The following is a 24,521-nucleotide window of genomic DNA, read 5'->3' as shown; positions in this document are numbered from 1 at the left end:
TACCTGAAGCTTGGATCTCTACTTAAAGATTGCAGTCTGGAAGGGATCTTGGGCTTAATGAGCCTGTCCCAGATAATTTATTTAACAGATGGTAAAACGTATCAGCAACCACAGAGGGAAGGTATTTGGAGTGTGGTGTGCTGCTAGCTAGCCTCCCTCATACTTCCTGGTCCCTGGAACTAACGGCTGACTGCTGACTCCCTATTAGCTCAGGACACACCTTTGCTTTTGTTCTGCTCTATAGTTTCTGAGCACGCAAAGTACACTGAGGTGTAGCTCACCGGGAAAGCGTATCGTTTGTGTGCAGAGGCTTGGGTTCCCAGCACCCAAAGTAATGAAATTTGACTTTACAATGTTTTATTTTCCTTAGACGTGATAATTAGTGCTTATAGACAGAAGGCGTACAAATATAAATCTACTATGACATCTAAGTCTCTCAGCATCCCTACAAAATTGTGCTTATGCTAAATGAATATGCATCAAGGAAATAAAGACATATAATAGCTGTAAGACCGATTTGTCAGAAAGACTCCTGAAGGAAACTGCAGCCTTTAATGCACTATCAAGTGATTATCGCCCTTCCCATAACAGCCATTTTGCAAACTGAGACTTTTTCTACAAGCAGCACCTATACTTTGGAGAGAGAGGTGCACACCTGTGTCTTCAACTTTTAGGAGTAGGCAAATTCCATTCTCCTTCTGGAAATTATGCTTCTTGATGGGGGGTAAATAACAGAGGGATCTTAGGAAGCAGTTTTTGTACTAAGAGAAGGCGGCTTGTTTGGTTCAGGCTGCTCAGCCCCAAAATAATCACACAAAAACATACTATTTAAGTCACTACTTGGCCCATTAGCTCTAGCTTCTTATTGTCTAACTCTTACGTCTTAATTTAACGTCTCTATTAATCTATATATCGCCACGTGGCTGTGGCTTCCTGGCTAAAGTTTCGGCATCTGTCTCTGGAAGGCTACAAGGTTTCTCCCTGGCCCCGCCCTTTTTTCTCCCAGCATTCAGTTTAGTTTTCCCCCATGTACCTCTATTCCCTGTGCAGGCCCAAGACAGTTTCTTTATTAACCAATGGTATTCACAGCATACAAAGGGGAATCCCACATCAGCAGTTTATTAAATAGAACTTAAGAAACAAAAAATACCAATAACAAAAAACCCTCATCCTCCCTGTGGGAGTGGGGGTAGAGTGTGTTTCCATGGAGACACTGCCCCCCCCCCCGCGTAGCATGTAGTCCTGAGGAGGTCACGAAGGGATACCTCTACTTGCTAGTTTCTGGTCCCCCACCTCCTCCCCATACAATTAAGTCTGGCCCCTCATTGCTTTCTCATGAATGAGCACAGGGGGCATAGCTTGAGCAGAGGTCAGCAACAATGCTGAACTTTAGGAGGGAAAGGACTGCCTGTATCTTAGTAATTATCAATAACATTAATAGCAATTTTTTGAGATTTTTCTTTTATGTGTGTAAGTGTTTTGGCTGCATGTTTGTCAATGCACCACATTCATGCAGTGCCTCAGGAGGCTCAGAAAGGGATCCCCTGAGACTGGAATTACAGACAGTTGTGAATGGCCATGTAGGTACTGGGAATGAAACCCAGGTCCTCTGTGAGAGCAGCCAGTACTCTTAACCACTGAGCCATCTTGCAAGCTCAGCATCTTTTTAAGTATGATATAACCCCTTTATTATTTCTACTAAATACTGTGTCCTAATACCATGTTTCTTGCTATTAGAAATAGATGTGTATAGTTAATATATACTTGAAGGTTGCTAAAAGTCGATCATAATTGTATTCACCATTAAAAGTATTTCATGTATATGAGCCGGTGGATATGCTTAGCAGTGTGAACTAATCATTTCACCATACGTACATATTCAAAACATCATGTTATGTTATAAATAGAATTATTTTTCAATTATATGTTAACATAAAATTGTGAGTGAGCTCTAGCCTTGGCTTTGCCCCTCTTAAGTTTGTAACCTTGGGTAAGGTTCTCTTTGTGCCTCGTTCCCCTGATATGTAAAATGGGGCCAAAATGCCCAGCTTAGTCGTGTGGTAGAAAAATGCTGGGAAACACATATGACACTGGTATGTGCACATATCTAGGGTGAACGTGGTACCCAGTGGACGACGTTTGTATTTACATATCCCTCCTCCATCCACCCCACGCAGAGGTGCAGTCAGATTCAGCGAGATTTGGATTTTATAGTTTGTGTTTGTAATGTTTGTCTTTAAATGCAAAATGAAAACGTTGTATTTCTAAGGCACAGCCCTGTTTTCCACCCATCTCAGTTCAGAGGTCAGCCGCCCTCCCCCTGTGACCCTGTGTGTAAGACCGTATACTGGGCTCTGTCCGTCTGGAGGCAGCTCAACTCTTGCCTGGCCCGCTTGGGTACACCGGAAGCACTTCTTGGACCAAAGTATTTCCTGTCGTGCCCAGTAGTCCCAGGACATGCCCAAGCAACAGTGAAGTAAGTGCCATTGTTCTTATTTACCTACTAAGTCAGCTTACATTGTCAACTTGCCACAGCCAAGAGTCATCTGAGGAATCCTTGTTTGAAGAATTGCCAAGATTAGATGGGCCTGTGGGCAAATTTGGGGGGGATTATCTTAATTATTGGCACATGCAGGAGGGCCCGGCCCTCTATGGGTGTTACCGTCCCTAGGCAGGTGTTCTTGTACAGTGTAAGAAAACTAGCTAACAGGGTTGGAGAGATAGCTCAGCAGTTAAGAGCACTGAGATTCTTCCAGACCTGGGTTTGATTCCCAGTACCCACATGACAGCTCACAACTATCAGTAACTCTGATTCTCGTACCCATCTGGTTTCCATGGGTATGGCACACACATGGCAGGCACTCGGATATAAATGCAAAGAGAACATCCGCATACATGAAAATATAATGAGTCTTCAGAGGGAAGGTAACTAAGCAGGAGTCGGTGGGCAAGCAAGTAAACAACATCTCTCTCTCTTTCCGGCTTTGTCTCCTGTCCTGCCTTCACTTGATGATATTGTGACCTAAGAGTTTAAGAAAACCCTTTCCTCCCCTAAGTCCCATAGTCATGGTAATAGCACAATAACGGGAAAACAGGACCCATGGCAAATTGAACGTGCTTCAGACGGAGACTGTTGGCAAGACTGTTACAGCTACCTCCTAGCATTAGCACAGATGTCAATTCTGGACCCCTGCCACACAGTGACCACAACTTGTCTGTTATATATTCTCTCGCTAAGATCGGTAGCAGCTATTCTCTGTGAGGACACGTCGATACACAGCACACCCCTTACTGGAATCATTTATAGCTAGCCACCGAGCCTTCTGGCAAGGTCTCACAGAAGAAACTTCAAGTACTTTCAGCCTAGGCTCCCGCCAAGCGAGCAAAACCAACATTTAAGGAGGAGTTGACAAACTTCTGCCTTCATTGATTGACATTTACGATGTCTCCCTTTGAAGCAACATATAAGAACTATGCTTTAAAAAAAAATAAGCCTAATGAATTAGAAAAATAGAAGGAGATGGAAAAGAGGAAGTGAATGGTCACCATTCAGCTCAGCTTGGGAGTGTTTGCTTCTGAGAATTCTAACATGCTGAGAAGAAGTCTGTTTGGGGAATACAATGAAGTATCTGCCAGTTGATCGTGGCACATGCTTTTAATTCCACTACTTGGAAGGCAGAGTCAGATGGATCTCTAAGTTACAGGTCAGCCTGGTCTACTACAGAGGGAGTTCTACGACAATGAGGTCTACATGGAGAACTCAATTCTAAATAAATATCTCTCTCTCTCACCATTCCTCTCTCTCTCTCACCCTTCCTCCCTCTTTCTCTCCCGCCCTCTCTCTCTCACCTTTCCTCCCCCTCTCTCTCTCCCTGTCTCTCTCTCTGTCTCTGTGTGTGTGTGTATGTATGTATGTATGTATGTATGTATATCTTCAATGTTGTAAGAAAAGTCACCAATGTAATGAGTTAGTTTGGGAAAAGGAGGGAGATATTAAAATAGACACAGTATTATGTATTGTCTTTTTTTCTGCTTAACAAGCCCTGGCTGGTCTGGAACTCTCATTGTAGACCAGGCTGGCCTCTGCCTCCCAAGTGCTGGGATTGAAGGTGTGCAACACCAAACTGAAACCTATATGTTTGTATAGGTGACAAATATTCCATCATCACAATTAAATGGAGCCAGGATTTGTGTCGTTGTTTTATTTTGTTCTGACATTCAGAGAGCCACAGGATTTTCAGGAACCCAATTTTGGCCTTTCCCATGTGGAGTGCAGTCTTTGCACAGAAACTGTGTAAATATGGAGATCCTGTCTCCTTAGCCATATGACGCTATGTCAGCTTACTGTGGTTGGGATATTGGGTGAGAGGCATGTCGTCACCCACAGCCAGCATGCAGGCTGGGCTATATGTTTAAATAGATTCCCTCAGGTCCTCTGAGTGACATATAGTAACTGAGGCAATGCTGTGTTCGCATTATAGCTCTGAAAATTCCTCTCCTCGTGTTCCAAAGAGGAATGATGGACAGTTTGCCCTCTCTTTTTCCTAAGGAAAAAAAAAGCATAGCAATCTGTCTGGCTCTTTCCCTCTGCTCAGAAAGAGACATTATCTAGACATTTCAAGTCTCGGGGGAGAGCGCAGAACAAAAGATGATATGAGATGTGCGGAAAGGCCTAAAATGATTGTCACCCTGCCTTTTTTCAAACCTGTCTTTATGCATTCAGCACTCTGGTACATAGTTATTATTGTGAATACTAGAATCTCGGAGACTGAAGGTAGGGTATTTCCCTACATATTCAAGGTCCAGAGCTGGGGAGGGAATGCTTGCCTAAAATACCAAGGGTTCATCAGTATGCTCGGTTGTTTTATTATTTTTCTTAAATTATCTGTAACTAAGTAAGCATTAACAGATTCCTACAGTAAACCAATATTTTAATAGCTATTAAGAATGCCTGAAATTTTATGTGAACATCTGATAGCTTTGAAAATGTTTTTATCCCTGGAGACATTGTTTTGTCTCTACATCCTAAAAGTTATATTAACTTTTGTTGTTGTTGTTGTTGTTCATATTCTGTTACTAGGTATCAAACTAGATCTTCATATAATGTTGGACAAGTTCTCCAGCACTTGTAACTTTTAATGCTGCGAGAATATTGACCTTGTAACTTGCACTGATTGTTCTAAGTTCAGGCACAGTAACATGGTTTACAGCTAAAATACAGGAGGTCTAGCTGAAGCTACATCTGGACAGCCTAGTTCTCTGGAGACACTTAATTTGTCACTGATACATCCCAACCCAAATATTAAAATACATGTGTTTCAGCCTGAAAGTGGTGGCACACACCTTTAATCCCAGCACTCAGGAGGCAGAGGCAGGCAGATCTCTGTGAGTTTGAGGCTAGTCTGGTCTACAAGAGCTAGTTCCAGGACAGGCTCCAAAACTGTTTTGAAAAAACAACAACAAAAAAAATACACGTGTGTCTTATTAATAAAATATGTCAAACAAATATAAGACATTGAGACACAGGTTTTATAGAAATATGATTTTTGGAGAGATGCTTTCCAATTTGCCTTCATTTTTACATCTTTATCATACATTGAGTCATTCTGTAGATACTTACTATTATTTCTAGGATTAAGGCAGTCATATAAATAATCAGTTTTATTTAAAATAAATTCTTCTTGAGATAAGTTCAAACTGCTTTGGTATTGGATAATTTTATTTCTTTGGTATTGGATAATTTTATTTATTATGCCACTAGTCCCCCCAAAGGAAGCCAACCCAGAACAACATGCCAGGCAATTTTCCTCAAGGAAAATTTCAAGCCTGTCTCTTTTGTGAACTTTTATGTGGTTCCTAAGGGGCTCCTTCTTCCTCTCTTACAAGGTGGATGTCGAAGCTGTGGAATGCCGTCATTGCTCCCAGAGTTCAAGAAGCAATATTGTCAAGAGCCTCTGTGAACAGACAACCTGGCACTGGGCAGACAGCTTCTAAGAAGCACCCTAGCCAAGGACAGCAGGCTGTGGTGAAGGCTGCTCTCAGCATCTTGCTTAATAAAGCCGTTCTGCATGGCTGTCCCCTCCCCAGGGCAGGTATGTAGGGCTGTGCATGAAGCAGAGGATGTTTACATTCTCTCTGTCACTGTTTGGAATTTGTTTTGATGAAATATTCTTTTGTCTCCTTGTAACTAGGGCAATGAAGGTACTGCTCAGAGCATTGTACCAGAACTCTTTCTGTTTCTAATTACTGGCACGCATTTGAATTCTAGACCTCCAAGTACAGTTTGTGCTGGTCCAGACAACTCCACCTTGGTTACTGTTAACACGCCTGTGATTTAAGAATTGCTCATGTATTTCAAGTTACACTATGAAACGGTGTTATCTTCCCCTTCTTCTTAGAAAAAAAACAAAATGTGGTTTGTGTTGTTTCAGAGCTAGACCAGCATCTGGCAGACTTCAAAGGGGGAAGTTTCCCTTTGTCCATCGTTTCAAGTTACAGGAAGAAGAAAGGAGATAGTGGTGCCTGGAGAAAGGTGAACACCAGTCCTCGCAAGAAGCCTGCGCATTTTTCCTCACCCACGTGGAACAAGCCAGACAGGAAGCAAGAAGGTAGGGGGCGGGAGGCGTGCATTGACCCAGTTTCCAAATGCAAGAGGGCTTTCATACTTAAAACTGAATTTTGTCAAAGCCTTGAGTTGTTCAGTTCGCACTTTAACGGAATGAACTGTAATAGTTTTCCAAATATAACTGAGAGCCTTCTATCTGAGAGACACCACTTTTGTACTAGAAATAGAAAGTTCATCTTCAACTTGTTCATTAATATTTTAAAAGTTAATTTGTTTTCTTGATCTCTGTTTAAAGTCGAATTTATCAGCTTTACTATATTTGGCTCCTTTACATAAGTGTCATTGCTTAGTTGAACTTACTTTAAAAGAATATACGTATAAGTATATTTGATGTAACATAAATGTAAGGCATTTATGAATGAATCATTTCAAGTATTGTGGTTTTTTTTGCATGGTGCTGTGTACAGGGTCAGGTGCAGTTTTAGGTTATAAAGCAGGACGAACAGCCAGAAACTCCTCATGGACTTCCAAAGAAACTAAATAGCTTGGAGTAAATAATGACCTGAATCATAAGCTTTGTCACCATATGCTGTCATGTTGACAACCAGAATCAATACAAGAAATAAGGAAGCAGCACTATGGAAATGAGTGACTTGGAAAACTCACCTCTGCAGTTGAGCCATCAATTAAACCTTGCATGGTGGCATGTGTCTTTAATTCCAACACTGCAGGGGCAGAGCCCAGCAGCTCCGTGACTCTGAGTCCAGCCTGGTTTACATAGTGAGCTGGAGGCCAGCCAGCTAGTAAGACCCCGCCTCAAACAAAAGTTAATTTAAATATAAATGATATAATTTCATTGGTTTAGACTGGCCTGCGGTATCAAATATGATATACTTCCACATAAGAAATTTTGTAAAAGATTAATAAACAGTGCTTCAGCGTTGTATTTATGTTGATGTCAGCATAGACGTTTCTAAAACGTCTATGTTTTACCAAACAAATTTTGTTAAGTACATAACTCATTGGTAAGCACTCGGGCTATTTTTATTTTTATAATGATACATTTTCTCAAGTAATTGCACTGGATGATTACAGTGCTTGAGTTGACCATGTGCAAGTGGCCCATGACTGAAAGGAAAAGGAACCTCCCAGTTCATTCTGGAAGTCCATGAGATGTAGTGAAGACCCCATTTCTCTCTAGGCCGCCCATCAAGGTCAGTGGTGTTGGATCATAGGCTCACATGCAACAGTTCCCTCCATGGTCCTTAGAACAAGGGCAGCGTCCCTGTTCACTGTCACCACTCAGAGAGCAGGATGAGTTAAGAACCAGTGCAGTGACCTTTGGGGACCTGCTTTCAATGAAACTATTTTCAGTTCAGTTTATTTTTCAAAAACTGTTTTCCTTGCTACTGTGTGTTCAAACCCAGGACCCAGAGTCTGCTAGCACTGTACCACTAGGTTACAATCCAGCGTGATACCGCTTTCTAGAAAATTTTGGCCAGCAACATTCACATAATTTACAGCTTCACTCAGAAGTAGCTAAGCATTTTAGTGTGTTAGAAGGGTTAAAGTAAAGGGCTTTGCAGTGTTTCTCCCATGGTTCTTATCATCGTCTCGTAGGAAATACTGCACATCACGACAAGTTTAGCCCAGTGTACACCTGATGCAAATTAGAGTTCTCATGCAAGAATGCATGTAACCTGAAACTCTTTGTTCACTTGAGTGGACTATGATTTGCAAATTTAGAAATGTCTGATTTGCATGGCTCTTTATATACTATTCCTAATTTCTGAGTAATGCATAGTTACTGAAAACTAAATTCTTCCAGGTGCATCGCTGATGTCACATGCGGTAGTACATCAAAACCTGCATGTGGGTCTAGATTAGTATCATGAAATAGCAAGGACCGAGCTCCTCTTTTGCTACTTTGGGACCAAAACCCTAAATAATTCAACAGGCCAACTACTGAGTAGGGGAGTCATGGATAAAGACAAATGTCAGGTTTCCTAAATTGAACTTTGGGTTGTTTGAATTTTATTGACCTCAGCATAAATTTCCATAAGGAAATAATTCCCCCCCCTGACCTCCCAACCACTCCTGTGTTGAAAATTACACCAGCATCTCTGTTCTGAGAATATTTCCACACAAAGGTGGATGCTAACCCATGTCCCGGGCTGCAGAGTTAGAACCGGTTTTGAAAACACAGAGTTCGGAATGCACACACAGGGATAAAAACCCCAGTGTATTGAAAATGGCTGTTTTTCACAGGTCTGAGAAACAAGACTATACCACATCTGAACTGTAACAGGAACACCTCTCTGTCAAAGCAACAGTAAGTTCCCTTTCCGGTTTCACTTGCATCCAAGAAAACTTGAGTTTAATAATTAACTTTAATTATTTTAAAGTTACCCATATACTGCTAACATTATACTGTGCAGCTGTTATAGCATTAGTATGATTTTAGAGTAATAGATGTCATTAACTAGAGACAATGCATTAATCAAACCTTTAAATGAAGACATGCATTAAGTTTCAAACGCTTAATTTAAAGCCCATTTTGGTTTTAGTTTGTTGAGTAGAGCTAGAGAAATAATTTCACGTTTAAAAGTCAAACTCAAGCATTTATCAGATCTCAACCTAAGTCTTCTATTTGTGAGAATTCAGCATCTGTGGATGACTTTTTAAAGCTAGATTTGTACAAACAGCATGACTTGTATGCCTGTCAGTACTTTATTTATAATGATCATTTCAGCTATAGTACCCTGATGGTATTGTTGATTATTTCAGCTACATATATTTTGAACTATAAAGATTTAGTTAGTCATAGGACGGAAATATTTGGATCATTTGTACCCCACTGATAACTCTCCACAGAGGAAAGGTAAAGGAAGCTGAGTAGCTCCAAGGATTCTTTTTAGAAGAGAACTCAGGACCTGAGCTGCTAAAGGGGAAATAATCTGGCCAGACTTGGCTATATTGCTAGTGCACAGCAGATTCAAGTTTGAAATGAATATTTATGCCAGTGTATCACACTAACATGTGTGCCCCCAGTAAAGCCCTGCTTTTTTAAAAAAGCATTTTACAATTTTGAGATTAATACAATTACCCATTTTTCCCTTCCCATTCCTCCTTCCCTCCAAACCAGTGGTTCTCAACTTGTGGGTCATGACCGCTTTACAAGTTGCCTATGAGATATCCTACATATCAGATATTACATTGCGACTCATAACAGCAAAACTACAGTTATGAAGTAGGAAAAAATAATTTTATACAGTTGGGGTCAGCACAACATGAGGAACGGTATTAAAGGGTCACAGCATTAGGAAGGTTGAGAACCACTGCCTCTGTACCCTCCCATATACCACTCACCCGCTCACCTTCAAATTTACCACCTCTCTTTTTTGATATTCCTAAATATAACCTGCTCAGTCTGTATAGCGTTACTCGTATGTGCGTTTTCAGGGCTGACATGTGGTGTTGGATACACAACGGTGGGGTCTTCCCTGGGGAGGACTGTTTCTCCCACTCTCTGCATTCGTTGTGTGCCCGCAGTTCTGAGTGTGTCCCCTGTGGCATGTCTGTTGGTGTCATCCTTGCTCAGCTCACATCTGGGCAGTCGTGTTGGTGAACCTTTAGGGGTACAGCTTCCTTTTGGCTGATTAGGGAGAAGGAAATGAGATTGGAATGGTTTACACCTGTGTAGCTCTCTTTGCGAGAAACAAATGTTACTCTACCACGTTACTTGACTGACGTTAGTGACGTCTTGCCTCTTGGTATGGGGTTGTTGTCGCTCTGGATGACATTTATGAGATACTCGGAAGGATGCTGAGAACTCTTCTCCGTCTCAAGGGAAGTTTAGAAGGTACAGTGTCTAGATTTCCATACTCGATAACCAATTGGGTTCTCATTTTGAAAAGCTCTCCTCTGGTCTTTGTAATAGGCCCTTAGAGGACGATCTCTCACTGACATTGACTTTGGACCACAGACTCTCTTTGGGTTCCGATGATGAAGCCGATCTCGTCAAAGAACTCCAGAGTATGTGCTCCAGCAAATCTGAGTCTGATATAAGCAAGGTAAGTGGTCCCCAGGGGCAAGGGCGTTGACTCAGCCTGGGAGACTCACCTTTGTGACAGGATCTGGAAGCCACATTCTGAGCCCATCCCCTTAAAGAAATATCATGTCATATATCATTGCTGCTGATGAAAATCAAGTCAACCTTTCCGTTGCTCAGAAAATTCATTTTCCCCAAGGCGTTGTTGTTCTCCTCAGAAACACCTGCACTTAAAATTGCATGTCAATTTTATAAGCACAAATTAAGCCACTATATGTATATAATACTATATATTATGCATAATTATAAAACACACACATATATATAGGTACATATACATATATATGACTGACCTTTTGATTCAGAGAGGGTTTGTATTTGATATGGGCTGTGAAGCCCAGGGTTTTGCATACTTGACCATTGTCCTACCACTGAGCTATGTCCCTGTCCTTATTTTTTGATACAGATTCTCTCTGGCTATGTTAGCTTAGGCTACCCTTGAACTCAGTGTCTGTATGCATAAGTAGCTTTATATAAAAGCCTAAATTTAAATTTCTCAGACATTATTATTGCCAATTTTAGTACATAGGCTATCAGAAAGAAACAAGCTTCATGGAAGATTTAGGTTATAAACAGAGTTACAACAACATTCTTTACAAATAAGAAAAATAAAAGTTCTGTATAATATGTATTATTATGGTCTTTAAGCTATGAAACTTGAGAACCAGATATAGAAGCCACTTACCCGAAATGTCAAAAAAAAAAAAAACAACCACTAATAGCATCAAGTTGAACCTGTTTTGGCACTCTGATATCTGCAGTGCATTTGACCATGCCTCCTCCATAAACACGTTTTCTTGGAAAGGAGCAAAGATAGTCACAACATGCCCAGGTTCCAGTGAAAGACTCAGCTATTTTAGTTGAACAGGTGAACGCTAGGAAAAAGTAGAAGTTATTGCCTTTCTTGTCCTTGCTGGAAATGAACTGCAATGCTTGCCTACTGGAAAAATGAGGTAACGACTCAAATATTAAATTTTTCTCCTTTTTTTATCTTGATAGTGGCTATTTTTTTTCTAGAAAGTTCTTCTATTCATGTAAGAGATGTTTTTAATAGATTCTCTGTCTTTAAAATCTGTCCTTTGAGCAGGGCCGTCTGGAGGCATCTTCTCTAGAAGTGTTCAGGGTTAGCGGGGTGGGGGATGGCTCTTCCATGGTGCACTGCAGGTGAGCGCGGGTGTGACAGTGGAGACATCACTCAGTAAGATGTGTGTTTTGCAGATTGCTGACTCCAGGGAGTTTGAAAGTTCAAGGACCAAACCTGTGTCTTCAGCTCCTGTAAATCTGAGGGTGCCAGTGCCACAGAAGGTAAAGGCATCTCTCCCGAAAAGGAGAGGGGAAAGGGCTCATTGTGGAAATTATTTCTCAACTGAGCTCAGAAGAGAAAAAAAAAACGTACATGGATCAATTAAGATTTTAAACTGTTTGGGTAATATGCTGACCTAAGTGTTTTTCTTTCCACTTGATATTTTAAATTTTTGGTTTTTTTTTTTTTAAAGATCTTTCTTTGTTTTCTCTTTTGTTTGACACATGGCATAAGACTTCTTACATTTGGTGAATCCTGAATTAAATATAGCAAGGGCTGAATGATAACCTGAAGATCTTAGACACTTAAAAATTTTCTCATTTCCTTTGCGTTTTAGTGAGAGGCAGTCTTCCAGAGTCAGGTCAGAAAGGCAAATAGAAGAGACGCGCTTCATATAGATTCTCTTAAGCCACGCTGTTCAGGAAACAGTGCAGCTTGGTCTTCAGGAGAACTGAATGATGGATCGATGGATGCAGTCCTGCCCATCCATCACTCTGTGAGGATGCAGAGGACCTGGAAGTGCTTAGTACCACGGGGTTTGTTCAGCAAGCCCTGTCCGATCGCCATTTCCACACTGTTCACATCTACTCACACAGTGGCTTACAGAGACCTGTGTATGTGTGTACAGGTGGGGTACAGAGAGCAGGATTATAAAGTCTGTGCGGTGTAACTATTAAGTAACTAATGTTTAGCTAGTTATGTTGCAGTCCTGGATTCACGGGTTCTTCTGCCCCCATGGTTTCATTAGATTCTAGTTCTGATTAGTGGTGTCTGTATTGACAGGAGTGAAGGGAGTTGAAGTCCCTAATGAAATACATACCATGCTATAAGACCTCCCTTTCTACCAGGGGGAGTTTAGCTGTGCGGCACAGTCCTTGTGTCATTACTGGGCATTTTGGATTTGAAAGTATTTTATTCATACTTTGTCCTTCTGCCATCTTTAAATCTTCGATTCACTGTCTATGCGTGGTAGCTTCTCTGAGCTTTGTTTGATCCCCTAGACCCATTCCTTAGGATTCCTTGTACAGCATAGAGGACGGGCCCATGAGGATCTTGGGAAATGGAATAACGAGCAATTTTCCCTGGGATTATAGTCAGTGGTAGAGTGCTTTCCTAGGACATCCAACTCTTCAGATTCCAACTCCTGCACTTAAAAAAAATATATTTGTTAGATAACGTTGCTTTTTGATTAAGTGCTTGATAGTAAAACCTTGTTTTTCAATTATACAGTAATACTGGACTGTTTGCAATAAGCTGTTGTACTGAGAATGATATTAGCCACAGCTAGTTTTAGAAGGGAGCCTTAGAGACAAAGGTGTCCTTTAGCCTGCCTGGCCTCTTAGGAACAACATGGTGCTTTATATGTGCACTTGGCCGTGGGTTGTAGGATACCTGCATCCCCGTCTCTGTTTTTTGTAGTGAAGACTGTTGGAGGGGCTCTGCCCAACCAGGAGATGCTTTTCTTAGGAGCTGCCAGCAGAGGGCAGAGTACCACAGCAGTCTGGAAGACGGCAGAGTCCTTCCTGTTCTATCATATTTACAACTCACCTAGCATTTCTTGGTTCCCTGCCCAGTTTCTCCTCTTATCAGGAAATACCTCCCTTGAGAGGCGAGAGTGCTGGGGATTAACTGAAATTACTTTCTCCTTCATGGCCAGAAGGCATACTCCATCAAGAACTGTCTCCTCTTGCCCCAGCGTAACCGTTTCTGCGCTGACAGCGAGGGACGGTAGCTGTTCCTTAATCAAAACAGCAGTGCACGTAAATCACCAATAGAAGTGACAACGGCGGTAAATGCTGTCCTCTTACCTAGATGATGTAATGCAGACTGATCTTTCCTTTGGTGGCAGGATGACATGTGCTTGAAGGTTTTGGTAAATCTTTACTTCCTGAACTCTGCCCTCTAAATGTTCTGGTGTGATCAAACTGGGACCCCGTGTTCTCTTTATCCAGTGCTCTGAAATGTAGCTCTCGTCTGTCTTTACTTTCTACACCCTTTTTTTTTATCCCCAAATATATTTTTAGAGAGTCTAATATACCTTCATCTAACTTTTCTGTCGATGAATCTTTATTCCTCTCCCTGGTGTCCTTACCTGCTTCCTCCTACCTGCTTACCCTGAACCCAGGCCTGTGTCCTGGAGGCAACGCATCTGCCCACAGCTTCCCCCCTGCCTGTCTTCTTACTGTGCAGAAAATGCCTAGTATCGAATGAATAGCTTGCTCTGCTTTTAAAATACTTCTTTAGAGTTAAATATTGAAAACAACTTTAGTAAAATAAATTAGTTTTTGTTAGAGGGATTAAACGGAGAACTTGGGAGTTTTAGGCCAAGAAGGATTAAACAGTCTTTAAGGTTCATGCTTGAAGATCATTGAAAAAGATAACCTTAACACCTGCGCTTGGCTGCCAGGGTGTTGTGAATCTTTCCTTTCCTGTCCGTAGGCATATTTTTCTGCTTTGCATACTCATACCTTGCATTTCAGTGACCCACACTAAGCCCGCGTGAGCCTCCGTATACTTAGCTCCCTCCTCATACTTCCAGAAACTGACTCAACCCAGACACGCCAAACCTTAGCTGTTATGGGAGACTTTTTAGTAATTTGTATAGCCATCCTGTTTGTCCTCATGATTCAGTCCAAAGGACAGACTTCAAAATGCACATTGTCGCCTCCCCTGCTGTGGGCCTTGGCATCAAGCCAGTGCCTTAGAAGAGATAGTTCAGCAAAACTGGTGAGAGCACAGTCTTCACTCTGAGTTAGAGCAGGCGCGATCTTCATTACTGCTTTAACATGTTCCCCCTCCTTTTGTTATGCCAGGGAGGCATTCCAGGCCCTCCCCCATGCTAGACAGTGGTGTACCACTAAGTACCATATATATCTTCATCCAAATTATCACATAAAGCCAGTCCCCAACTTATAATCTTCTCAGCTTCACCGAGTCTAGCATCAACATGGAAACACCCCTCTGTCTTGTCTGTGAGGGTGTTTCTAGGAAGGTTTAAGGTTTAACTAAAAGAGGGGAGGGAGGAAGAAAAGAGAAGAAGAAGAAGAAGAAGAGAGGAAGAGGAAGAAGAAGAAGAAGAAGAAGAAGAAGAAGAAGAAGAAGAAGAAGAAGAAGAAGAAGAAGAAGACGAAGAAGGAGAAGAAGAAGACGACGACGATGACGACGGAGGAGGAGGAGGAGAAGAAGAAGAAGAAGAAGAAGAAGAAGAAGAAGAAGAAGAGGAAGAGGAAGAGGAAGAGGAAGAGGAAGAGGAAGAGGAAGAGGAAGAGGAAGAGGAAGAGGAGGAAGAGGAGGAAGAGGAGGAAGAGGAGGAGGAGGAGGAGGAGGAGGAGGAGGAGGAGGAGGAGGAGGAGGAGGAGGAGAAGGAGAAGGAGAAGGAGAAGGAGAAGGAGAAGGAGAAGGAGAAGGAGAAGGAGAAGGAGAAGAAGAAGAAGAAGAAGAAGAAGAAGAAGAAGAAGAAGAAGAAGAAGAAGAAGAAGAAGAAGAAGAAGAAGAAGAAGAAGAAGAAGAAGACGACACATGTAGGAGGTGGACTACCACCCTGCCCTCATGGTCTGGCCTGAGTCTCTGGCCTGACTGAAATAAAGAGAGCGAGCACCGAACCACATTCGCCTCTACTTCCTGACTCCACATCTCTTAAACTCTGAGCCGTAGGAACTTCTCCTCCCATCAGTTGCCTGGAATTTATCACAGCAACCAGAAGAGTAACTGGTGCACCTGACTGGGCCAGTGATGAAACCGCATGACATTACGTTCTGGTGTCTTTACTGCGACTTTAGAGTCGTGTCTCAGCACACGATTCTCGCCAACCAATACCCAACAAGCCGGGCTCCCTAAGTTCTCTTCTGTGTCACTCTGACCAAATCCCTAACCAGAAAGAATAATGGAAGGGAGGAAATATTTGTCTTGTCTCATGACTTCAGGGGTTTTAGATCAAGGTCACTTGGCCCACGCACTTAAGCAGAACACCGTGGCTGGGGGAGTGTGTGGCTGAGAACTCTTGACTTCCTTGTAAACGGGAAGGAAAGAGCGAGACAGATGATTGCCAAAGACAAGCTCTAAGGACACACCCTTAGTGACCTGAGTTTTGCTACCTAAACCCTACTTCTTAAAGTTCCTAGAACTCCCCCAAACAGTACAGAACCAAGCATTCTATTCATGAGGTTATAGAAGAATGCCTCATACTCAAACAATAATAGAAATTCTCATGTCTCACCACTTGTCAGCGTTAACAGCTATTCAAAGTAAACCAACCATGCGAAGAAGATGGTGGTTTTCTTTCAATCTTACTGCACCGTTAGCGTGTTGTGAGCTACAAGAGAGCACAGACCGGCACAGGGGTAGCTCAGCCCTCTTCCCAGGCTTGCTTGCAGGTCGTTGGTCCTAAAACAACCGAATACAATATTTAATGATTCCCTAAAGAACAAATTAGTCTGAAAGAAAGCTCTTTCTCTCCCAGGCCGCGTGCAGCCTGGCCTCCTTTTGCCTACAGATCCGTGTGCTTTAGACCTCACATTGCCCCCGCACTGCTTTTCATTCATTAGCAAAGTGTTGAAAGCTCCAGACAAAGATTCATCAGCCTTCCTTGGGCTGCCTTAGCGTTTGGATTAGCTGGCTGGGCAGTTCTGGCACCAGTAGACTTCACTTCAGTGACTCCGAGGTGGCTCAGTGGTCATATGGGAGACTCACTAGGACTTTGCTAGAGCAAAAACGGAAGGCAAAGGAGGTTTCAGATGGACTTAGGAAAGGGCCTTTAGTGACCCGCCTAGGAATTTGGGACTTTAACACACACCACACACACACACACACACACACACACACACACACACCACTTTTTTTCTCCACCAACATTGCTATAATACCATAATTATTTATTGATTTTTGCAGGCAACATCACATTAAGAGAGAAAAGCAGGTATAAGAAACAAGTGTTGACTGACTCCTGTTCCGTTGAAAGAACAGGACCAACCTGTAATATGCCTTAGAAAGATTAAATTAAAAATTGCAGGAGCAAGGTTAGTTATGTTGATTTGGTGGGTCGAAATGCCACCCTTGAGCATAACCCAAAGCTGAAGGTGGGAGCTGGTTAATTAGTGGCAGTGCACGCAGAGTGGGCAATAGGGGAAAGACCACCAACTGTGTGACTGCAGAAGGCTCAGCTCAGTGCCCCTGTTGAGTAGCTCACTGCAGAGAGAGGATCTTGAAGAGCCGAGGTAAGTCTTTAACTTTCACTGCCCTTTACACACGTGGGAGATGTTTTAAAGCCGAGTACCCACGCCCCACCCAAGTTCAGTTAAACCTGCCAGCGCCGCCCAGCTGATTCCAGCCTTGTGGCCAGTATCAAGAAGCCCTGACTTCAGCCTTTCTGGAGTGTGCCATGGCCAGGTTTAAGGCAGACTCTTACTTTCCACTCCAAGTCATCTCAGTTTGACTTGTCAAATTCTAGGCTTAAGCCTTGCAGTGACCACTCTGCTGTCGGGTTGCCGTCCACTGTCTCAGAGCTCTGCACAAGTTAACACACTGCGGGCCAAAGGACCTGACATGCAAGTGGGGAAGCGCTGGGGAATTTCCAACTTCCTTGTTCTGCCTGTCCAGACACTCTCGGCTCTCTCGCCACCATCGTCTGGGAGAATGGGAAATACTGGCCAGGTGATTACAGTGGCTCTGCAGCGCTAACAGATTAGAGCCGAATATGACCGTGTACAGACGATGTTGAGCCACCTGGTTACTGAATTGCTAATTTTAATAAAATGTGTACTCCGGTAAAAAAAAAAAAAAAAGGCTGGTTTTCTAGGTTCTTTGTGGTGTGCCGTACAACTAGGACAATTTACCTTCTAGTAATCTTATTTTTTTAATATGCAAATGTGACAAGGTAACAAAGTATGAAGGTCCGCCTATGAAGTGCTCGGTCAGTGTGTTAGCTGTTTGTTACTGATGGATTGTTAGAGAGAAATTATTGAAAAGGGTGAAAGATACGTTTTGGCTCAGGAGTTCAGTGTTTGTAGTCTGTGATAGTCAAGAAACCCAGAAAGAGACAGAAGGCCCAATGTGCCCAGAACCTGCATGGAAAAAAGGGGAAAACTGACTCCTGCAAGTTGTCCACTGACCACCACTCACACACCATAATACGCTGATATGCACATATACATGTAAATAAAAAATTAAAGGCATATGCATTAAAGACACATGTACATCCAACTACCTACTTCCTCCAGCGAGGTTCCACCTACAGTTCTTTTTGCTTCCTTAGAATTCAATCATATTACAAACCCAGTGAACTGATTACGTCAGGATGTTCGTGATCCAGGGCTCAGTGATTGGCTCCACCAGCTGGGAAGCCTTCAGCCTTTGGAGGGAAAAATATAATAAGACAGACTGTGACAATTGAGCTTGTCCAGTTTGACGTTCTGGGGCCTAAAGTCCTAAGCAATTCCTATTGATGGGGCTACTTAGATTCTTTATTGCTTGCTTCCCTGGGGGCTGCTTTTGTTTAAGAGTGCAGCAGTGTTAGGTAGCAAGTCTCGTGAAAATCAAGTAGAAAGTCTACACTCGTCAGTTGGCAGCTTCTCCCCACACAGCGAGAAACTCCTGCAAGTTTGCGTAGACACAGAGGGGAGAGAAGGGAGGCTGGCAACTCAAGTGGGCAAGGCTACTAAACCTGTCGGTTTCTCCTCTCTTGTAGGAAGCCAGTCCTCCCAGCAGCCATCAAACCACTGAATGCAGCAACAGTAAATCAAAGACTGAGTTGGGTGTCTCAAGAGTCAAGTCTTTTCTTCCTGTTCCTCGAAGTAAAGCCACCCTGTGTTCCCAGAACACCAAGCGAAGCAGCAGCAGCAGAAATACAAGGCAACTAGAAATCAATAATAACTCCAAAGAAGAGAATTGGAACCTAGACAAACACGAGCAAGTAGAAAAACCTAACAAATAGGCCTGCCTACAACAACATGATCACCTTAATTTCTTTTGTATATTTCATGCAGAAACCAAGGACAAGAAAATGTAAATACCTTCCAACGAATAAAAACATTTTCCTATTATATAAAGGATGAGTGCGGGACCACTATTCAAATTTTTTGTAAAGAATGTATTTATAAATCTAACATTTTTCTGTTAATTCTGTAGGACTAAACTTCAGTCCCATGAAGTTAGGGCAACTCTCCAAGTAGTTTTATAATAGAAATATTGCATTAGTTTTAATCAAGATGTTCAGGGGTATTAAAACAGAAATGTCTGTGTACTGTATTATATTGCTCTCTGTACATATGTATATATGTGTATATTTATAAAAGTTGCACACCCATGTACAAGGTTGGATTGGATAAAAATGTACCAGTTTGGAGATGGTAATTTTATGTTCACCTGACGGGAATTGACTCAAATGGGGCAGTAACAAAACATTTCTAAACAGTTATTTTCCATTAAAAGCCATATGAAGTATTTTGCCTGTTAAAATTCTAGTTTTACATTTTGGATCTTTTAGTGATGACATTGCCATCTGGTTGCATCATGTAGATATATTTATGCTTCTGAGTTTGCATTATGACTTGTAAAATATGAAATTATAATGCAATAAAGGTGTTATCTTTCTTACAAAACTTTTGTACCGAAGTGGATATAGAAGTTATCTGCATAAAGATGTCAAAAATCAGTTTGGAGTTAACTTCTTCTACATACTTCTGATAGCACACTGATAAAAAAAAAAAGTCTAATATTTTCTAGAAGTATGTCTTCTAAAGTTAATGGTGAAATTACTTATCCAATTCACAGTTAAGATACTTTGACACCAAATAAAATTTTGAAATAGTGAAATCATTTTGCTGTATTTTCCTATCTGTAGCTACACTTGGTTGCTTATTTATACCGCAGATTTGCGCTCCACCTAGGACTATTCACAAACTTATCCTGCATCCTGCCGTTTCACTTGCTATCCACATACTAGCTTACCTTTACAATATAATATTAGATATTTGGCTGGAATAAAATCAAACAGAGAAATCCAACTATCAAAAAAGTACAATTTTCAAACACAGCATCAGTTATTCATCTAAGGGTATTTAAAGCCCTCTGAGAGGTCAGGATGGGTATTTACATTAAACACAAATACATAGATACTGTTTTAAACTTTACAAAAATATCTACAAATGATGGAGACCATGTTGTGACAGTAGTATCATGTTGGATGAAGTGAAAATTTCTAACTTCATTAGAAATTAATTAGAGTTCCACAAGGTCAGTGGTCTTTTGGGGTTTTCTCTCTCTCATGCAGTCTTAATATACAGTGCCAATTTCACATACATAAAAATACGCAGTGGTCTGAGAGAACCAGAGCAAAGGTCAAAGAGCTGGAGGAAGGAGACCAGGAAGTGGGCCTAGACTTGAACACAATAATTATGTTGAACTAGGCTTAAATTCTGCATGTCAGGTAGTATTTGATACTCACACGTGTTTTCATTAAAAGGTATTAATCTTGGGAGTAAGACAACATCATCAAAGGCAAAAGCTGATAAAACAGAATCACATTTGAGAAACACTGAGGCGACCTGGAGTAAGTGAGCCATGCTGTTTTGTTTTGTCAAATTCATTATGTGCTTTTTATAATTGGAGAGCTGGCAGCAAATTTGGATCAAGGGCTTTCCAAGTACAAGTAGAAACCTACTGATAGGTCATGATATTTAACAATCATAACTCATTAAAAAAACAACATGACAGAATTGAAAAATGTCAAGGTCATCATAATAAAAGAACTGTGAAGAATTTCTCCAGTTATGTGGATTATGAATGCATATCCATGTAAATCGAATTATAACTGTGGGTCATGGTTCTGAATTTTTAAATGTCAATAGGATATAGTAGGACACAATGAAACCTACATTGAAGGTAGAGTCTGTGATAAGCTAGATAAGGTCATAATGAAAATTGACTTTATGGCCGACTTAAGCACTGCTGTTCATTAAAAGCTTCTGTGGTGGGCAATAGGTTATGTCACCTATAGCAAAATGAGCATCCCAATCCCCGTAAAGACTGTATATGAAGATTACATCAGAGTGCAGTAAAGCATCTTCTGTGGCCTTATTCATAAAATAAGTATTGAGTCAATGTCTATGAGCTTAGCTGGATTTGGTAACGGATGTGTACATAATTTCAGCACATTGGAGGCTAAAACACCACTATGAGTTTGAGGGAAGCTTGGGCTAGGGAGTGATGATCTCCAATTTTTTTTAAAAACTGTTTGTGGTATTGTGTGCATGTGTAAAAGCAAACAATATGAAGGAAATAGAAGGACGTATATTGAAATTATAAAGCTCATGTTCAATAATGGACAGGTCATCAAGACAGACAAATCAGCAAGAGACAGCAGACTAAGGCTCTTTAGGCCAAATAAAAATGCAGAGAATGTTCCACCTAACGTAAAACATTCTCCATGATAGCTAACTAATAAGCGACAAGGCATTGTGGGAGAAAATTTAAAGCATCCCAAATATTTTTGCAACCCAATGACATGAAACTAGAAACCAGTAATAGAAGAAAATTAAAAAGAACAACCCTCAGATATACATAGTAATTAACATTCCTAAGCAACCAATGGGTTAATGAAACTAAAAGAGAGGTGGGAAAATAAAAAAGATCTCAAGGTCTCTCTACATAAAGAGGTATCTCAAGGCCGGGCATGTGGCACATGTCTCTAATCCCAGAACTTGGGATGATCATGAGTGTGAGGTCATTTGATGGAAAGAAACAAGGAAGAATCCTCAACCTAACATCTTAAGGGATACTGTAGAAACCAGCAGATCAAGTTTTAACAAACTTAAGTCCAGAGTTGGTGGAAGGGTAGGAAGAAGAAAATGCAATGATGACCAGAGCAGGTATTTGAAAAGCAACCTTTATGACATTCCTACGTTTTCCTGAACTGTATCAATTCAAGTTTCCAGGTCAAGTGTCAGTACTGACAGCTACATTTCAAGCCTGACATTCTTAAACATAAGTTCTCTGAGGTAACCAGAAAGCAGTGACTACAAAACACACTTGCAATTTTTTCACTTTTGTTTTAACTTAAAGGCAAGTTTCTCCAGAAGAGGTAAATACATTTTGTAGTGATTGTGTAAATAGGGGAATATATTTTACCATACCTTGTTAATAGTCAAAGTTGCTAATTTTGATGGTCAGTTTTACACAGTTGGAATGTTTCTGTGCAGTTGGTCCCTTAAGGGAAACCAAATTCCGTTGGCTAGCCCTAGTCTTTATTTAATCAATTACTCTTAAGGACAACAATTGTCACAGAAAATGCCCCTGTGAAGTCACGCAATCATTTCTGATTTCTATTCCCCTGCAAGGGAAGTTTTTTCCTGAAAATAAAAAAATCTGACTGGTGCCAACTGCCTGACTTAGTTAATAGATACTCTCTCATAATCTGATTTTGATTAGGTCAGATAAATATTTGTTATGGACAAAAGATGCTTGCTAAGCACTGAGAAGACATTGTACAGAAGGCAGAGAGGGGATGTATACATGGCGTCTCTAAGCTGTTTTAAATGATGAGGAACTGTGAGTTCAGACTCTTCCCACCAAGCTAACACAGTGACCTCTAACAACTCAGGTTTCTTCTGTGCTAACAGAAAAAAACAATGCATTTTTCCTAGGAATACTCTGACGTTGCTCTTCTTCTGCATTCCTGGTGATATAAAGGCAATCAAACAGGCAAGGAGAAAAGGTTATTCAGGTTATATTTAAAGGTAATCAAGAATTTATTTCTCCGGAGGTAATTCAAATATATACATCTATTCAAAGTGGCTTCAGACTTTATTGTTGAGCCATTGAAGCGCTAGTGTGTCAGGAGCTGAGATCAAAGCATCAGAATTCTTCGGGTTCCTCCAATCTGACTTTACAGCCTATTAGGGCAAAGCAGTGAGTAAAGATTATTTCCCAGGTGTGATGGAGCCCAGTAAACGTCATGCAGAGGGAATTGCTTTAAGGTAGGAAGGTCTCCAGAGACCTGGCATTCATTCTGACATCTGGAGAATGCAATAGATTTGCGGCAACAGAAGTGGTGTCAACTGTTGTTCATATGCGAAGACCAATGAGTTTATATTCAATTTAAAAGCTACTTCCTGGCAAAAGAATAAATCAACAGAGTGAAGACATAACCTAGGGAATGGAAGAGAATCTTCACGAGCCATACACTTTTTGATATCCAAAATACATAAGAAACTCAATAGAAAGAAAATAAATAACTGAATTTAAAATGTGGGGAAAGGCACAAATAAGGGTTTTGAAAAAGAAAATGTCAATGCCACTGCTCTTCAGAGAAACTCAAATTAAACCACAATAAAATATTAACTTACACTGTTCAGAACAGCTGTTATCAAGAAAGCCAAAGATATCAAATGTTGAAGTGAATATGGGGGAAGAAAAGAATTTTTGCGCAGTTAGAGGTATAACACATTGAACACCGTGCTCTTTGGTTTATGATTATGAAAAACACTATGGAAGCTTCATAAATTAAAAGTAAAGGGCTTAGCAGATAGCTCACTGGATTAAGACTGTTTTCTGAAAAAGGGAGATCTGAGTTCAAATCCCCAGAGAGAGAAAAGTTGCATATCCCTGTAACCATGCAGTTGGAGAATGGAGCCATATTGCACAAGTTTGTTGCCCCCCCCAGCCTAGCTGAAATGCCAAGCTTCAGGCTCAGTGAGAGACCCCAAAAATAAGATAGTGACTGAGGGAGATGTTTGATAGTCTCCTTTGATTCTGCATGTGCACACAGGCACGCATACAAAATTTGAAAATCCAGATTTCACATTATCCAAAAACGGCACTCCAAGGAGATGACATCCATCTTCTGAAGAGACAGTCTGCTCACTTTAGCATTCCTAGTGATAGATAAAATCTGAATCAACTTAAGTATCAACTAATAAGTGGATAAAGAAAACATGGTAGCTGGACAGTGGTGGCATGTTGCTTTAATCCCAGCACTCGGGAGGCAGAGGCAGGCGGATCTCTGTGAGTTCAAGTCCAGCCTGGTCTACAAAAGCAAGTTCCAGGACAGGCTCCAAAGCTACAGAGAAACCCTGTCTCTAAAAAACAAAGAAAAGACAACATGGTACAGATATAAAATGGTAGCTGAGGCAGTCTTAAAGCAAAGGAAGTCCTGTCATTGGTGACATGGATAAACCTAGAAGACGTTATGTTAAGTGGAAAGAAGCGAGACACAAGAAGATAAAGGCACGGCATGTGCTCTGCGCTATGTAGAATGGAATGTTATCCAAACAAATAAAGGGAGCTCATAAAAGCAGAGAGCAGAGCATATTTGCGAAGCGGCTGGTCAAAGGGCTGAGACATTTCAGTTAGGAAGAATTAGAACAGGAGACTTTTTGTCTAACATGAGGTGAGTGGGTAGTAATAATGAATTCTATTATTGAAAATATCACCAAATCTTGGACTTAGAGCAGTCCTAGCCACAGTCCAAGTCAAACTGCTTTCTTAAAATCAAGAGAAAGGAAGAGAGAGAGACCAACAACTTCCCGGACACACAATGTTTCTCTGAG

General features: G+C 41.2%; 1 protein-coding gene across 4 annotated transcripts in view; it reads left to right on the top strand.

The window, feature by feature from the left end:
• Cttnbp2 (cortactin binding protein 2) overlaps positions 1 to 19,574 on the top strand; it is a 154,505-nt gene extending 134,931 nt beyond the window's left edge. For 3 of the 4 annotated variants that reach the window (XM_075953866.1, XM_075953867.1, XM_075953868.1), the window contains 7 exons: positions 2,298 to 2,476; positions 5,887 to 6,092; positions 6,432 to 6,608; positions 8,834 to 8,897; positions 10,506 to 10,638; positions 11,895 to 11,981; positions 18,662 to 19,574. In XM_075953866.1, the coding sequence (XP_075809981.1) occupies positions 2,298 to 2,476; positions 5,887 to 6,092; positions 6,432 to 6,608; positions 8,834 to 8,897; positions 10,506 to 10,638; positions 11,895 to 11,981; positions 18,662 to 18,907 (1,092 nt within the window). In that variant the 3' untranslated portion in view covers positions 18,908 to 19,574. Of the gene's footprint in view, positions 1 to 2,297; positions 2,477 to 5,886; positions 6,093 to 6,431; positions 6,609 to 8,833; positions 8,902 to 10,505; positions 10,639 to 11,894; positions 11,982 to 18,661 lie in introns of those variants that run through there. The other variant, XR_012908571.1, reaches the window with a different exon arrangement.
• The last annotated feature ends 4,947 nt before the right edge of the window (positions 19,575 to 24,521 follow it).

This window comes from Microtus pennsylvanicus, chromosome 19 (assembly GCF_037038515.1).
Source record: "Microtus pennsylvanicus isolate mMicPen1 chromosome 19, mMicPen1.hap1, whole genome shotgun sequence".
Classification (NCBI taxonomy): Eukaryota; Metazoa; Chordata; class Mammalia; order Rodentia; family Cricetidae; genus Microtus; species Microtus pennsylvanicus.
The sequence above is the reverse complement of the archived record's forward strand: the minus strand, read 5'-3'. Positions and strand labels throughout refer to the sequence as shown.